The 16,856-nt window shown below is 43.3% G+C and overlaps 1 protein-coding gene across 1 annotated transcript; it reads right to left on the reverse strand.

The window, feature by feature from the left end:
- Nucleotides 1–7,974: 7,974 nt before the first annotated feature.
- Nucleotides 7,975–16,575, reverse strand: LOC100286026 (uncharacterized). The gene is made up of 13 exons (NM_001158914.2): nt 16,279–16,575; nt 15,987–16,188; nt 15,811–15,890; nt 15,495–15,722; nt 14,597–14,722; nt 14,436–14,516; nt 14,123–14,264; nt 13,839–14,017; nt 12,521–12,676; nt 9,117–9,224; nt 8,924–9,045; nt 8,562–8,693; nt 7,975–8,442 (listed from the first exon to the last, which is right to left on the reverse strand). Exons 1-13 carry the CDS (start codon nt 16,366–16,368, stop codon nt 8,385–8,387), a joined length of 1,704 nt encoding a protein of 567 aa, NP_001152386.2. The 5' UTR covers nt 16,369–16,575; the 3' UTR covers nt 7,975–8,384.
- Between the last annotated feature and the right edge of the window lie 281 nt (nt 16,576–16,856).

Here is a 16,856-nt window from a genome sequence, read left to right on the forward strand (position 1 = left end):
CAGTCACCTAAGTGAGTGCACTGCCATGGCACAGAAGGTCCATGGGCCAGATTACGATCCAAGGACCGAGGACATCGATAGAGATGTCCTCATGAGGGTCAGAGGAGGAAAGAGGCATGGGAAGTACTGGATTGTCGATGGGGCAATCGACTCGTTGTCCATTCCCACTCTATCTCATGTGCGAGCAAGGAGCATGAGCATGAGCGTGAGCCCAACCATATGACTTAGACAGGACAGCTCATATCATCGGATACAATAACTCTAGGTTAGTGCTTCTGTTACTTGTCATTCCTTGAGTTATATACTTTCTCTTTGAGTTATTATAACATTAGTGTGAAATATTATAGGCATAGCTAGAAGAAGAGAGGAGGGAATGATAGGAGATGGAGGCGAGGATGAGGGCGGAGCGGCTGACTCGCTTGGCAGATCAGCAGAGGAATGCGGAGATGTTCTAGTACACGCAAAGTCTTGGCGCCGCACAGGGTTTTGCTCCACCACCTCCGTTGTTCCCTCCAGCTAACCCTACTCAGTTTCATACTTCTGTGAGTATCAAAATTATGTGATATATGTGATGTATATATGATGATTATGTGATATATCTTTTGTTTGTTTGGATGGAATAGCAAAAACAAATAAAAAGTGGTATTATGGTCACTTTGTCGAGTGTCATGGACATAGCACTCGGCAAAGAAGGCACACCGGTGAACCAGTAAAGGTTTTTTGCCGAGTGATGTGGCCGAGACATACGGTAAAGAAGCAACATTTGCCGAGTGCGTCCTAATGCACTCGACAAAGGAACTGGCAAAGGGGTCCACTTGTGCTCCCGTTGCCAAGAGCTAGTCGATATGGCACTCGGCAAAGGAACTGGCAAAGGGGCCCACGGATAGCTTCTTTGCCGAGTGCCTATACAGTAGACACTCAGCAAAAGAGTGAGACTTTGGTGAGTGTCGCTGTGGCACTCGGTAACGTCTCCGGTGCCGTCACCTAGCGTCGTGACGACGACTTTTCTTTGCCGAGTGTCGCGGTGGCACTCGGTAATGTCCGATAAAAAGTATTCAGCAAAAAAGTCGTTGCCGATGTATAATTCATCGGGACTTTTTTGCCGAGTGTCACACACGGTAAAGCCTTCGTCAAGTGTTTTCCCGACTTTATCAAGTGCTTCAGGCAATCGGTGTCCGGTAGTGGACGACAGACGTATGCAGGCTGTTTTGACGAAAATAGCTTTTGGGTGCTTGCCATATCAGCACTCTTTCTTTTCTTTCCTTTGTTCTCGCGGCGACGAGCAAATTGCATATGGCCGATCGATGTCGATGTAAAACAAAGCTAGCTATGCATATATCTACCTGCACATGTGCAGTTTATCCATATCTAATAGTAATAAATCATATCATAATTTTGCGCTGCCGGGGCACCATGCATGCATGCATCCAGTATTAATGAGGAGCCATTTGCTTCTAATCAAATTGTAGGCACCTGCTTTAGATTACCCTTGTAAAATCGTCATAGCGGACTGCAGAGTAAATTGGTCATTTCGTTTTCCTGCTGAGTTCATAATGAGTATACTAGGTGAGTACATATGTGTTGCAACGAGAACATACAGTACTACAATAACTTATATATAAAATATGTGTTATATTGTTATAAGAAAAAATCCATTTATGATCCTCGCTATACATAAATTTAGTTATTTTAATCTAGTTGTTTCACCACTATATTACAATCACTAGTACCATGCGGACTTCAATATATGCCACGATTTGCATGGTCTCGTCGTTGGAGAGCATGTCCCACACCAACCGGAAGAAGATCCCTCGTGCGTCGTCAGTCATCAGACATACACCACCATACGCGCTTGCTTAAACAAAAGGCAAGTATGTGTGTTTGCGAAGAGAATTAAAGGCAGGCCGACACAAAAAGTTGTCCCGACGACGAGGATGACGAACTGGTTATTGCTATCGGTCCGCCTCTACATCACCTCTGGCGTCGAGATGACGCCATAATCCTTGATATAGTAGTCGTCGAACGCGCGCGATACATGGTGAGTCCCGACGACTCTTGGCTGGGCTGCCAGACGAAGTGCACCACATGCTCATCAGCAAGGTAATACACCTAGCCGTTGCACCACTAGATGTGCTACTCCTCTGCATACATCATGTTCGAGGACACTCACACAACGTTAGCAACGACCGCCGTCCCAGCGCACAAGAATTCATGGCCAGTCAGTAGTGACTTACGTGGCAGGTTGGGCTTCAGGTGGACGACGAGCTGGACGGCGTGATGGCGCCGTCGTCGGATGCGGTGCCCAGAACAATTCGGGAGTCACCGACGTTGGCAACGACCATGAGGTCCCCTGCTTGACGATGGATAATGCGGTGCAGCCGCTCTAGACCGCGTCCAAGCGACGGTTGCGCTGGAGCTTGTTGTCCACAGCGATGCATGTGGCCACATAGGATGCAATGCTCTTCTTTAAATACTACTCCCTCAATCAAAAAATATAATTTAAGAATCTTAGTGATACTTATCTACTATTACGTATTGTGCAAGGGTAGCAGGTGAGTTTGTGGAGAGATGTAGATAAAGACACACATATGTGTAGCGATAGCTACTACTCGAATTGGTCTGAGGGGGCGTGAGTTAGAATCCCTTGCGACTATGTGTTTTTTTTTAATTTTAGCTAGAATGGGTGTGAGCTGTGCGGAGGAGGAACGGGAAAGGCATAATAAGAAACAAGAATGTCAGAATAGAAGACTATTCTTGCAGCATTAACAAACACTATAGATAGAGATACACATGTAGCAGGCGTGAAAGGTAGTCCCGGTCCTGTTTGGACTGCGCGTGGGGGCGCTTCTGCCATGCATACGTGTGGCACGTGTGCATGTGCGTGCGTGGCGCGTGCGGGACATGGGATGGGAGCTGGGCACGTAGGCCTGCAGGTGTCGGCCACCACACGAGGGAGCCCATTCCTCTCGCCTCGGTAGTCGGGACTCGCCATGTATAGCCAGCGCCAGCTATAGTGAAAAGACTGGGGGTAGCTGCAGGAGAGGCAGTAGCCAGCGCCCCCCGTGGATCTCGGGCGGGTCAGCACCGCAGCACCTGCACACCAGCAGCCCAGACCCACCCCGCCCGCCGTCCAATCGCTACCGGTCAAGTCCAGCAGCTCGATGGCTGGCGTCGCCTCGCCGCTGCGCGTAGCGGCTCATCGATCAGCACGGCATGGCCGCGCGTGTGCGTGCGTGCGCGCCTGCCTGTATTTGCGGCAGCACCGGTCAGAGTCAGATGCCCCGATGCATGCGCGAGCGCGATGCGGTCAAGTGCGTGCAGCCAGGTTAGGTAGGCACTAATAGTGCTGGGAATCTGGGCCGGGCTTTCGGGCCAGCACGAGCACGGCTCGAAAATAAGAGCTCAAAGCACGGGCCGGCACGAAATAATATGGACCGGGCTAGCACGGCCTGAAAACGGATCTGGGCCGGGTCTCAAATTCCGATCCGTCGGGCCCCCGACACGGCCCGTATAGATGGGTCGGACTTGGGTCGGCACGGCCCAATTAAGCGCAATTTATTTAATTTCTTTAATTTAGTAAGATGTCGACTTTATATTGTTGTTATATTTGGAGTTTATGTGGTTAAATGATGCTAGAATTGTTTAATATCTTTAATTTAGTAAGCTATGAACTTTATATGGTTATAATATTTTAATTTTATGTGGTCAAATATACGGGCCGGGTTTGAGTCGACACGGCCCAACGAAGACACGACGTGGTTTAGGACTAGGCTGAGCCACTGTTTTTACGCTTCGGGCTGGCACGACACGGCCCAAAAATTGTTTGAGCTTTTCTGGCCCGAACCCGTTTGGCACGATGGGCTTGGGCCGGACTGGCCTGGCCTGGCCCAATTCCTAGCACTAGGCACTACTCCCACGGCTGCCATGCCGTCGTGCTTCGTGCGTGCCACGCTCCCTCCGCTGTCGATCGATCGTCGTCGTCGTCGTCTCGGACGCACACTCCTGCATCCTCTTGCCTGCCAACCAGCCATGCTTTTTATACGTACTGTGCTGGTAGCGAATATGGCCTAGACTAGTTAGATATGCTGTGCTGGTGGACAAGCATTTACTATGGCTCGAGAGAATCTATGGTCCAAGCAAAGACAATTGCACTTTGGGATTCACCTAGCTTGCTGCTGATCTATGGACAAAGCGCCGACGCATAGCATCTCGTTGTGGTGCGCACGCAAGGCGCATGCGCCGATGCGCGTTTTTGTCATCGAGGGCCGGCTTTAGGGTAAATACCGATACGATGTTTGTTTACATTCTTTCTAGTTACACATTTTGGGATTAACTAAGAGCTAGTTTGTAAACTCAAATCTAAATTCGAGGTTAGCGAGGTGATTTAAGTTTTCATATTAACTCTAAGAGTTTGTTTGGGAGTAAGAATACCGGAAGTGATTGGAGGGGATTTTAAATAGCTGGGAGGGGATTTTGAATATCAAGAGGATTTTAGTCCCTCGGATCTCCTTCGATATTTTTACTCCTAAACAAACCCTAAAGGTATGTTTAGGAATTGTCCCAAACAAACCTAAAGGTATGTTTAGGAATTGGGAGCAGGGGAAATAGAGTGAACTTAAGGGACTAAAAACCATTTACTATTTAATTTTAAATAATAAAGGGATTTTATTCATTTCAATCTCCTTCATTCTATTGACTCCCAAACAAGCCCTAAGGACTAGTTTGGGAGCAATGGAATTAGAGGAGATTGAAGTCATATTTAGGAACAAGGGGATTGGAAGGGATTGAATAGTAAGGGAATTTTAGCTCCTTCAATCTCTTAGCTCCCAAACAAGCCTCTAGAGGACTAAAATCTTCTCTCTATTTAATTTTAAATTGGAAGGGGATTTTAGCTCCCTCAATTCCATCTAATTACATTGCTCCTAAACTAGCCCTTAAGAGTAAATTGCATCCACCATATAGTAACTTGGCGCGTGGGTATAAATCAGTCCAACAACCTGTAGTAAACTGCTCAAAGCACACTAACTTGACAAACTGGTGCGTACAAGGTCAAAACATTGCCTTATAAAATTGGCCAGTGATAATTTATGGGTACCGCAGACTTTAGGCTTTTTTCTACTAGTGCTCATGTGGGAAGAAAAATACCTTGACGTGTTTAGAATAGAGGAATAAAGCTCAAGCACAATAACGCACACGCTTATATATTCACCAGCTTCTCGGCCGAAAGTGTGCTCCAAACTCTTTCTAAACTATGATGTCCATAGACATGATTATTATTATATTTACATTCCTGAGATAACGACGCGACTACTGTCCTTTGTTCTTCTTTTGAGAAAGTTGGTTCTTCTCCTCTGCATCCTTGACAAAAGTGTGGTTATGTTTTTTGGATGTTCGATTTTGTCAAGTTAGAAAATTTTGATGCTGATGCTTATGGAATCTTTGGTTTTGGATTGTCTTCTTTGTGTTGTGTGGCCTGAAGGATTTTTTTATGCTGATGGATTTTTTTTCCTGTACAGTTTGCACATAGACACATAGGGCTGTTGTTTTCTGTCTTTACAACTTTCCTGTTAAAACACGAGTAGATATGGTGAGCTTCGCTCCCGGCACTCAAATGTCCTCTCACGAGGCACTTAAGAAATCTTAGTGGAGTAGGTTTTACACGACGAAATCGCCGCCTCCAGACACAGCCGGTTCTTAGGTCTCTCGCCCAAAAACCCCAGCACACTCCTCCCAAAATACTTAAACTACTACAGGCAGAACCGAAGCAAAAAAGAAAAACAGACACCACCTACTGGGTCTAATCTAGCCCAGTTACCCTCACATTGGGCTTTTTCAGACGACATGGCCTACCTTCACTAGCCTCAGCATGCGGTTATGTGACATGAGGACATATCTGGTGCACATAGAAGACTGGTGCACATGGTGCACATATTAAATCATCACCACTCATTTTAGATCTAACGTCTCTAGTTGATTATTCAATTTACAAATAACACCTTCCACCACTACACACCACCACGTTGGAGGGTGTCCTTAATAAAATATATCAAACAACTATAGACGTTAAATTTAAAATGAGTGGTGATGATTTCATATGTGCACCATGTGCACCAATGTTCCATGTGCATCAGATATGTTGTCATGTGACATCCTCTTCCCTAAGGTCCAGGCTTGTCCCCAAGCCTGAGCACCGAGGAACCTTGCTTTGATGGCATCTTCGTCTTCCCAAGTAGCGAATTCTTCAGGCCAAGAAGACCACTTGATCAGCAGTTCAAGGACCTCCCCGTAGGTTTTGGCAGATGCGTAAACATAATCTATACTACTCTATTAAGAATCTAATATAGGTGTCTAGTGCTACCACGGATTCACCCTCCACGCTGACATTCTAGGCCTACCCCACACACCCTGCCTCGACGTCGTGCCCTATGGACCCCACGCCCACGCAGTCAGCTACTACGCCTGCCCAGCATCCGACCCCACCCGCGCAGCTACCACACCACGTAAAGTGCTACCACAGATTCACCCTCCACGCTGACACTCTAGGCCCACCGCACACGCACCGCCTCGACGTCGTGCCCTGTGGGCCCACGCCCGCGCAGCCAGCTACTGCGACTGCCCAGCATCCGACCCCGCCCGCGTAGCTACCACAACACGCAAGAAATAGTGCAAAGCGAGCACTCGAACCCACACCCCTGCTCCAAAAATTTAGGGTTAACCACCAGATCACATGTAACTTAGTGTTTAGAAATAAACAATAATTATATTTGAATAAATATCTCAATATCTATTTATATGATATATAACAACCGTAGCAAAGCACGTGCAACTGGCTTTGAATGATGAATACACTTCGCATCAGATTTTTTTTACACAAACAACATAACCTGCATAGCCTACCCAAAGATAACTGGAACTACTTATGCAATTATTGTCTTCAAATTTAATTAAACTATGTATAGATATAGCATGCTGATGCAAATTATATATATATATTACATACATGTGTGCGCAAACCACTCATTCGCATTTACAATTTTAGTTATGAGACTGTTAATGGAATAAGTATCAAATCTTGAATTCTAATAAGCCTCCAGTATAGCAGTTTTTTTAAAAAAAACCTTCGCTGTGCGCAAAGGTAGCAGTGGTCAGATAACTACTCCAAAAGCATATTAACTTCATCAATCTCCACAGTTAAATGACGACTAAAAAGGTAAAGACATTTCTAAAAATCATTTGTTTCAGATTCTAAACAATCGACAAGGTTCAGATTATAAACAACCCAATCTCGCTATCTAAACAGGTAGTTCAACATGTATTTGAAATGAATGCAGTTGGAGACAGGGTCTTTTGGGCTAGTACAGCAACAGCTGGGAGAAGAGATGAGAAAGATTGGAGGTGGAGTGGAGAACTGGCTGGTGGATTGGAGAGAGGACAAATGGGTTGGTCTCCCATTTCTAGGAGGAGAGATCGACCCATCTGCCATTGATGAATGCTGCTTGGATCATACTCCTCCCCACCAAGACAGATGTGAAGTCAAGTGTGTTCCTCTCCCTGGTCTGAATGAAAAAATAAAAACTCCCAGCAACAGCAACTCCTGAAGACTTTCTATATGAGTAACCTGGCAAATGAAGTAACTTGTGCCATCCCAAAGAACCCCCAGTCTAGAAACAACAACAAATAATATGAAAATGGAGGACGTCATGGTTGCAGTAGCACCATGCAGCGCCTGCTGAATTGCAGCTGCTCTGTTGGTGACGGCAAAAATGTTTTTTGATTGGCACAACCACCACATCAAACAGCAGATTTGAGAATAATGGCATACGAATTTCAGAAAATAATACGGTGGATATGTTACGCATTTCAGAGATCAATATGATAGCGACACTTCACAAAATGAAGACTTACTGCTGCAAAGTGCAACTGAAAGACCAGCTGAAAGTGAAGTAGCTGCCCTTGTTGCAAAAACTAGAACTAGGACATGATCGAAAACAGAGCAAAAGCACTAGTAGAACGCTGATTTCATTCTATCTGACAGTATGCATCAAGTGATGTGGCTCTGCAGTTTAGAACAATCAACAAAAAGAAAGATTAGGAGGAAACTTTTGTTTAGTGCACCTGCCCTTGCCATTTGTTTATCTGTGACGCTAGCAGGACTTCACAAGCGCTAACAATCAATTTGTACACTGATATTCTCTTGCTTTTGCAGACAATACACCAAGAGAAGGTGTTAGAAGCTGGAGCAGCTACATATCTTCAAGAAATTTGATCCTATGCACCTAGAACTATGTTACAGATTTATCACAAATTTTATTCTATGCAAAATTGAGTCAACACTGTCAAATCATACTATGATACTCTTCAAATGGGAGATAAAACCATTCAGCTCATATTATAGTGCTTGATTTTGATATCCTTTGTGCCTCTCCCAAATCTTCAAGAAATCTGCAATACATCAACATTGAGAAAATCTGTGCAAAAACATGAAGGTTTCCAAAAACCTGGGAAAATCCCTCCAAATAATCATATGAAATACAAAGGAAAAAATGATGCATAGTTTATACCTCTTTGAACTTAGAACCACGGAACCTCCAAGGAAAAAACGGACTCCAGGATTTGCCGCATTATAAAGGGCTACCGACCTTGCTTCCTCGTAAGTTGTCCCTCCAACAATGAATATGACAACATCTTGAGGCCTGCGAAAAGCAAATCTCAGCAATCACTACAGTAAAAGTGCACATTTCAAATTAAACAAATGCTATTGACAAAAAGAAAGAGTTACAGAAAACTAAAGGCTTCTGGTTTCAAATGTCCCAAGAAATGATTACCTTTGTTTCACAGTGGCTCAAGAAAGGGTTTCTCATTCATGCCCACAATAAAAAATATTCTAATTAATTTCACGAAACACAGCCCATTTCAGACTAACCTGCCCTGCTGGAAATGATTGCCAACAAGTGGATAGTCAGCATCTCGCAATCTCCCTTTAACAATTCCTTCCATCGTTTGGAACAAAAGAGGCTGGTGTTGGGTGTAGACATTCTCAACTCCCTGCAACCAATAAGTGCATCAGAAGCAGCAGAATTTTATGTAACATCCATTCGTAGAACTTCTATGCAAACCTTAAGCCCACGAGCCATATTGCGAGCAATATTTAACAGATCACGGTTCCCATACAAGTCGCCTGTTCTCTTATCAATGCCAGCTTGCTTAAGGAGGAATTGAACAAGCTGCATAAAAAAGTATTAATGCTCATTGGACTTGTAAGGACTGGCAAAACAAATAATGCACCCCATCTTTCATCTCCAATATAAAGCCAATAGGTAGTCAATTAAATGAGAACAGTAATTAGTGTTCCTTGAAAAGACATAATATAAATGCTCTTCATCCTTGTTATGGACACTCTGAATTATTTGGTCAAGTATGCCACCACCAACCTTCTGCTGCAACCCCTCGCCTGTCCAGCATGCCAGACATAGGATGTCATTTTATGCAGATGATGCAGTAATATTTTTGAGGCCCTTTAGGACTGATCTGCTGGTTATAAAGTCTATCCTAAATCTGTTTGGCCAAGCTTCTGGGCTACAATGTAATCTGTCCAAGGGTTCAGTGGCTCCTATTCAATGTTCGGAAGAAGAAAGACTCTTATCAAAGGAAGTTCTGTCATGTAACGTCAAGGATTTTCCTTGTACATATCTTGGCTTACCCTTCTCTATTCATAAACCCCTTTAAGAGGCTTTACAACTGCTGGTGGACAAGGTTTCAGATTACCTGCCTGGATGGACAGCACCCTTAATGAATCGGGCAGGTCGATTAATCATGGTACGGGCTCTGTTAACGGCCTCCCCTATATATCTAATGCTAGCATTTGATCTTCCGAAATTGGTCATTAAGGCTGTAGACAAATAAGGAAGGGTTTCTTTGGAAAGGTCAGGAAAAAGCTAATGGGGGGCAATTGTGTAACACCTCGTCCACTCCCGACCGGCGGTAATTACTCTTGCCAACTCTTTAGGATCATATATTGTCCCCACAGACCAACACGAGTCTTTTGTGCGCACTTTGTCCTCACTCATGTGCACCCGAGAAAACTTCCCGGTCGGCCACTCATCCAAAATTGCTCCAAGACAAGCACGATTAACTTGGAGGTTCTTTAGAGATAGGCTTCCGAAAAAAAAGATGCACCTTGTTGATATGAGTACTCTATTAATTGTATTAAAGCCTTGGGTCAGGATATCACCATCTCCTGGGGCCAGGATATCACAAATTGCCTTGTATCTTGGGATAAGATTCAGCGTCCTTTGAACTATGGGATACTAGGAATTCTAAACCTGGAAATATTAGGCTAGGCTTTGGAGCTAACATGGTTGTGGGCACAAAAAACGGGACGGCCCCGTCCTTGGGACAATTTCCAAGTTGAGGTTCCACGTAATGCTAAAGCTCTATTCAGTATGGCAGTGATCTCAATCATTGGTACTGGAGAAAAAAATCTTGTTCTGGAAAGATAGGTGTCTAGATGGGAAAAACATTGCCGAACTGGCTCCTCACTTGTTCAAAATTATTGCAAAGAAAACAGTCAATAAGAAAACGGTTGTTGAAGCCATGAGCAACCAAAGATGGGTGTCTGATATAAAAGGGGCCTTGCCGACCTGTGTCTCTTGGTGGCTCGGTATTCATAAACAGACCAAAGATAGTGTCTGGGGCATCAACAACTGCAGTCTGAACTACAAAGGAAGGCAATGGCTAGGTTGATGGGTCTGCAGTTCCAAATAGTTTACAAAAAGGGAAAAGAAAACCTGGTGGCTGATGCCCTTTCCAGGGTGGGATCTATGGTGGAATTGGCTGCTGTCTCAGAAGTGCAACCAATCTGGGTGCAAGAGGTTGGCTATAAGAGGATTGCGCCATCCAGATGTTTGTCCCCTTTGTGATCAGGAAGATGAAAATATTCAGCACCTACTAGTGAGATGTGTTTTCTCTAGGCAGCTCTGGTGTTCTACTTTTCAGGCACTAAAGCTTACAGAGTTGGTACCTAGCATGTCTGAATCTTCCCCAAATGGAGAAAAGTGACTAGGCAAGTAACAAACGAAAGGAGGCAGGGGCTGAATTCTCTAATTATCTTAACAACTTGGGAGATTGGGAAGCGTAGACTCTTGCGTCTTTGAAAATGCAGTGCCTTGCATACCTGTCCTGATCACAATGATTGTGGAGAAATGTCGGTTATGGTGGTGGGCTGGTGCTTCCAAGCTGCATAATTTTCTGGTATGGGCGTTGTCTAGATCTGACTAGGCCCTGGTGGTCTGCTTCCTAGCTAGAAAGTCCTTTGAGGGTCTAGTTTATAACCCTGTAACAACCTGATACTTCTGTTTCTCAGGCCCTGTTTGAGTGAGGGTCTTGTGGTCTTATTGTTATTGTTTTTTTGTCGGGCTGTAACCCTTTTTCTTCTTCTTGATGAAATGACAATGCAGATCTCCTGTGTTGTTCGGAAAAAAAAATCTAGTGTTCAAAACTCAAACCAGTTATGTTTCTTCTTCTAAGTAATCAGGCGGGTTATGTGTATTTCTCTGGGTTGAGGTGCTAGGAGTCTACTCCTTTCCCTCCCCTTTGTACAATTTCTTCTCTTAATAAAATGATACTCAATCTCCTATGTGTTCGAGAGAGAGGACCAAATAAATTTAAATAAGAGAGTAAATCCTACAAAACTAATGTTTTCCGAAAAGTGAGGAGTCACGTATATCTCAAATCTAGAGAACCATTGTAAAATGTGATCGTTAGACACCCTATCATGGCAATTTAATACATGCACACAGCTATTTGGTTGTCTTGTGCCTAATGATAACAACCATGACTCCATGAGCACGGTTCCCTTAACCAGTTCTCCTTGGAAGAACAGCCTTGACTGGTAGTGATAGGATAGAAAGCAGGCTTAATCAGCTAGTTTCCGGTGGCTTTCTTATCAGCTTGTTTTTAAAAATTTCCATCATTTTTGTTACCTGGCCTTACATGGCTCAAATGGCTAATTAGATAGCATTGCTTTTAATATCTAGCCAAAAAGGACTAATCACTTATTACAGGTACAATCCATTCACAGAGCTAAGCTACGACCAAGTGAAACTGAAACCTGGTTACAAGCAAAGAAAATTGAATAGAACATTAGCTGTAAGCAGATCCAATAACTGATCAGTATAATGAATGTATCACAAGGAATCAAGGATGTATTTTAGAAGACACATTATAGCAGACTCAGAATGTATTTCAGAATACAAATTATAGCGGACTCCATAGCCCACGAGCAGAACTGTCCATGACGCACCAAAAAAATGTCATTGCTATAAACAGGAAGCATGTTTAGATTATGTCAATAGTGCAAACATGAAACATTTATGATTCAAAACCATCTTCCTGCAAAAGAGGGGGGGGGGACTGTACCAGAAAGGCAATTAACAATGACACAACCAAAGCACCATGTGTTACTCAATAGAACTTACGAGAAAAGCATGATATAGCACAAAAACTAGTGAAATTTGCATACCCCTGACTTGTATTTCGCAGAATGAGAAGCTAATTTGTTGAAAAGTTGCATCAATTGAACTGGACTCTCTTTTTCATACCGCAAAGCATAGAGCATTACTAATCGTAAGCGGTCAATATCAGATACGCTTTCATTGTTTAGCAAGGAAGTGACAGCCTGAAGAAAACAGGTAAACAGCTGTAAGAAGAGGCATAGTTTTGACCTGTACAGAGGTAGCAATAAAGCAAAACAGAGTACATTAGCATTTTTTTAGTTAACATCAAATACTAAAGCAATGAACTTAGGAAGCTTGCAACCATTTTTTTCCAAAGCCCACAGTTACATTAAATAAGACATGCAAAAGCATAAAGATGGGTTCTGAACAATTTTGAGCACTCAGTCAGTACACTTCTGTACAGAAAGACCCCAGATCCTCAATGCCACCTTGGACACACAGATATAATCGTATCATTAGCACAAAAGAGAACAACTTTAGTTAGTACTTCTGTACAACTGGTAGATTCAAACCCTCAATGTTAGAGTGGACACACTAACCAGTTCAACACAAAAACTTAAGCTACTAAGAGAACGTAGGCAATCCACTTATACACTTCAACAGATACTATTTGCCTCCAGGAAACAAAGATGGAGTGTATTTCTGCCACTCTGTGTTTGTACAATCTGTGGATGCTAGTGGAGGGATCATTATAGCATGAAAGCAAAATTTTGGCCCTGTTGGGAATTCTCAAGTAGATGTTCATTGTGCTTTTATCCAATTCCTCCTAGTTGATGGCAAACCATGGTGGCTCATGTGTATGGGCCACAAGAAACCACTTCCTTTCCTGTAATGTCTGCTTTTTTAGAATGACTGACTCGCTAAATGATCGACATCTCAGCTATTCTCATGAACGACTAAGGCTAAAAAGATGGAATGACTGAGTATCCATAGAATGATTGAGTTTGTTCACTTCTTTTCTGTAACACCTATTTTTATAGAATGACTGACTCGATAAATGACTTGTATCTCAGTAATTCTCATGAATGAGAAGGATAAAAGATGGAATGAATGACTCTGATGAACTCTAGGATAAATATGTCAAGTGGGATCTAGTTTTGAAGCTTTCATCGCGACGAACACAATGGTGAAATCGGTTTCAAATTTTGACACTCCGTTTAGTAGATATTATTTTTTTAAGTGGAACACAAAGCCATGTATAGATACGTCCTTTTTTGGGAGAGTGGGAGGAAGGTTTATTGATGGGCGTGTGCGCACGAGACAGGTTAGGGGGAAGCTGGTGCCAAATAGCATATGTATATATATGGTCATGAAAATGCATACCTCAAAGGCTGCTGCTTGTCCACTAGTACATGCTAGCTCTTGTTCTGTCTGTGAAACTAGCATAAGTTTCCTTTCCTCCACAATTCTGCTCAGCTCGCTCACCAAATTTACATGTTTCGTTACATTTCCATGTGTCTTTCGATATTCAGGATAGTTGCTCACAAACTTTGCCATGTCACCTAAAACCACTAACACATTAGATTTTGCAAAATCATATTGGCATGTTACATTTTTAATGTTTTATTTATGTCACATGATATAATGCAAAATGAAGTCTAAATTACCTATGCTCTGGAGATTAAGGCTGCTCTTGGAAAGATGTTGAAAATCATCTACCATTCTTTTGAGGTTCATACCAAGGTCCCCAAAGTTCTCAAACATGTTAGCTCTAAAAAAATCGTCTTGAACCGATGATAGAACAACCTCCTATGTAAGTACAATTGAAATGGATCATCATCAACAACAACAACAACAAACAAACAAACAAAGCCTTTTAGTCCCAAGTAAGTACTAAGTACATTTGAAATGGCTCAACATCCAAAATTACTTAACAATTGTTTCATCGTATTACATAAGAGAAATACAAAATTTATTAACCTGCTGGTCTTTAGGAATATTAGCAAATCCCATAAGGTCCACCTTGTTGTTCTCGATTCCAATAAGCTCATGAACCATAGCCTGCAATCCATAGAAGACCAATTGTAAAATAAGAAAAGTACATTTGAACAGGAAAAACAGATAAGATCTTTTCAGGTTACCTGGTATGTCCACTGGTTAAGTAAAGGCGTAACAGGATCATCCCTTCTGTCGATCACCAACAACAAAGAAGAGTTTTCTGTTCGTCTAAAATCAAACAGGCCACTTTCCTGCTCATACATCAATCTCTGCATAGCCCAAATTATAAGTGCTTAAGAACAAGTTTCATAGGTTTTCATTTCAAATAAATATTCCAATTGAAATCGTTATTGGTTTTCTGTCACAAAACATGAAGTGGATTACAGAAGATATTTTGCCGTTCCTCTTCTACAAATTGAACTTATTCGAGCTTGTAGGTTAAGAACTTAAGAAGTGTATAATGAATGGTGCTAGTGGACTGAATAAAGAAAAGAACGCTTGTGTCGCACTCCGGCACTCACATTTATGAATATATCACACATGCATGATAACACTCAAAAAGCACCCAAACAATAAAAATAACTCCAGATGCCACCTCTTACATTTATACTATTCCACGTTTTTAGATGACAGAAGATAATTATACCCTTCTGGCATTCCATGTCTATGTAGCATTCTTATTGCTTGTGAAATAGTCGAAGTCATAGCTATTTCCCTAGTTCAACACAAATTTTAAGGTAATGACCTAAGTGTTAAACAAGTTGTGGTTCTCTAGTTTTCCTATTATCGTAGTTAGTTGAAAGCGTCTCTGGCTGAACCATAGTAGAAAAGCCTTACTAGAATTAACGAAAAAAAACCATAATAACTAATGTGCCACATAACAAATCTAAACTAAGCCCATGTGAGTTAGCACCCTGAAATGTGTTGGAGTAACAAAAATCTGAAGAGCTGCGATTGATTAGCACAGCATATGGAACCTTTAAATTGATAGTCTAGTTTTGGGACTTGAATAGCAATGTTTTGCAATGACAGTTGACCCACCGCAGTTTCTTGTGCAATCCTTTTTGCAACATCTGATGTCCTCTGATATCTAATAACAGGGCGGCGCTTCAAAGCCAAGAAGACAGAAGCAATGCCGTCGACGGCTCGATCACAGAAGCCTTGCATACCAGGAGGGTCGACCACTGTTGGGAGCATATACATGTGGTTATTTTGTATGTTGAGAGTGAAATGGTATGGGTCAATGGCACAAAAATCAGCATAGAACTCCTGAAAAATAAATATACATAAGCTAGTGTCATCCTCAGCATTTGAATTTGCCATTCTAATAAGTAAACGGATTGTATGGAACATTGACCTGAACTTGCTGCACAACCTCCTGTTCATCCGAGTCAGCAAGTATTTGAATCTGCGGGACCTTCAATATACTGGAGAAGACTGCAAAGGCATAAACCATTAATAAAAAAATGAGAACCAAGTCAATCAACTCCAGAGAACAAAAATTCCACAGCAATTCGGTGACTAACGACGCACATAGGTGGTACTCGGCGAAGCGCGGCATGGCGAGTTGCCTGCGGAGCTTCTGGACGTTGTTAGCGGAGGGTCGGAGGAAGTAGACGGCCTTGAGGTGCGCCATGGACTCCCTGGAGCTGGAGGCGTTGTCCATGGTCTCGACGAGGAAGACCTCCTTCCGCAGCAGATCCGACTGGCTGTACACCACGCTCACCATCCCAACCTGGGAGGGCACGGATCTGGTCAGATCAAAAATCGGGGAGGAGCGGGCCGCGAGCCGGAGCTGAGGTCTCCCGGGGGAGGGCGCACGTACGGTTTGGGGGTCGAGGACGAGGACCTTCATGCCCGGGATGTCGTGGAGCATGCGGTCGATGTAGTCGCGGACGAGAGTGATCAGCACCATTGATGATGCGGAAGCCGCAGCCGCAGCCGCGGTGGCTTTGGTATGGTGGGGTGGGGATCGGAGTTGGGTCCCCGGCGGCGAGGTACCAGAAGTCAGAAGGAGGTAGCCGAGATTTCACGGTGACAGATGTTGTAGTGGGGAAGAAAGGAACGAGAACCCTCACCGGCTCGGCTCGTTTGGCAGCCGGATGGCAGGCACACTGGTCAGACACCACTGGTGGGACCAATTCCAGCGATTTGTTCCTTGTGCAGCAGTTACCCGCGGGTAGAGAATGGCTGTCTTAATTTGTGTCTTAGAGTGCATCTAAGAGGGTGAATGTAAAAAAACTCAAGACATGTACCTTGACGAAGACACAGTGTCTTAGCTCTATGTTCGAGACAGGAGATTAGCTGATTGGTCACTTTAATTTATTGAATGCTCTGATTGGTACTGTCGGGGACCATAATTAGGGGTACCCTCAAGACTCCTAATTCTCAGCTGGTAACCCC

Source organism: Zea mays, chromosome 4 (assembly GCF_902167145.1).
Source record: "Zea mays cultivar B73 chromosome 4, Zm-B73-REFERENCE-NAM-5.0, whole genome shotgun sequence".
Lineage (NCBI taxonomy): Eukaryota > Viridiplantae > Streptophyta > Magnoliopsida > Poales > Poaceae > Zea > Zea mays.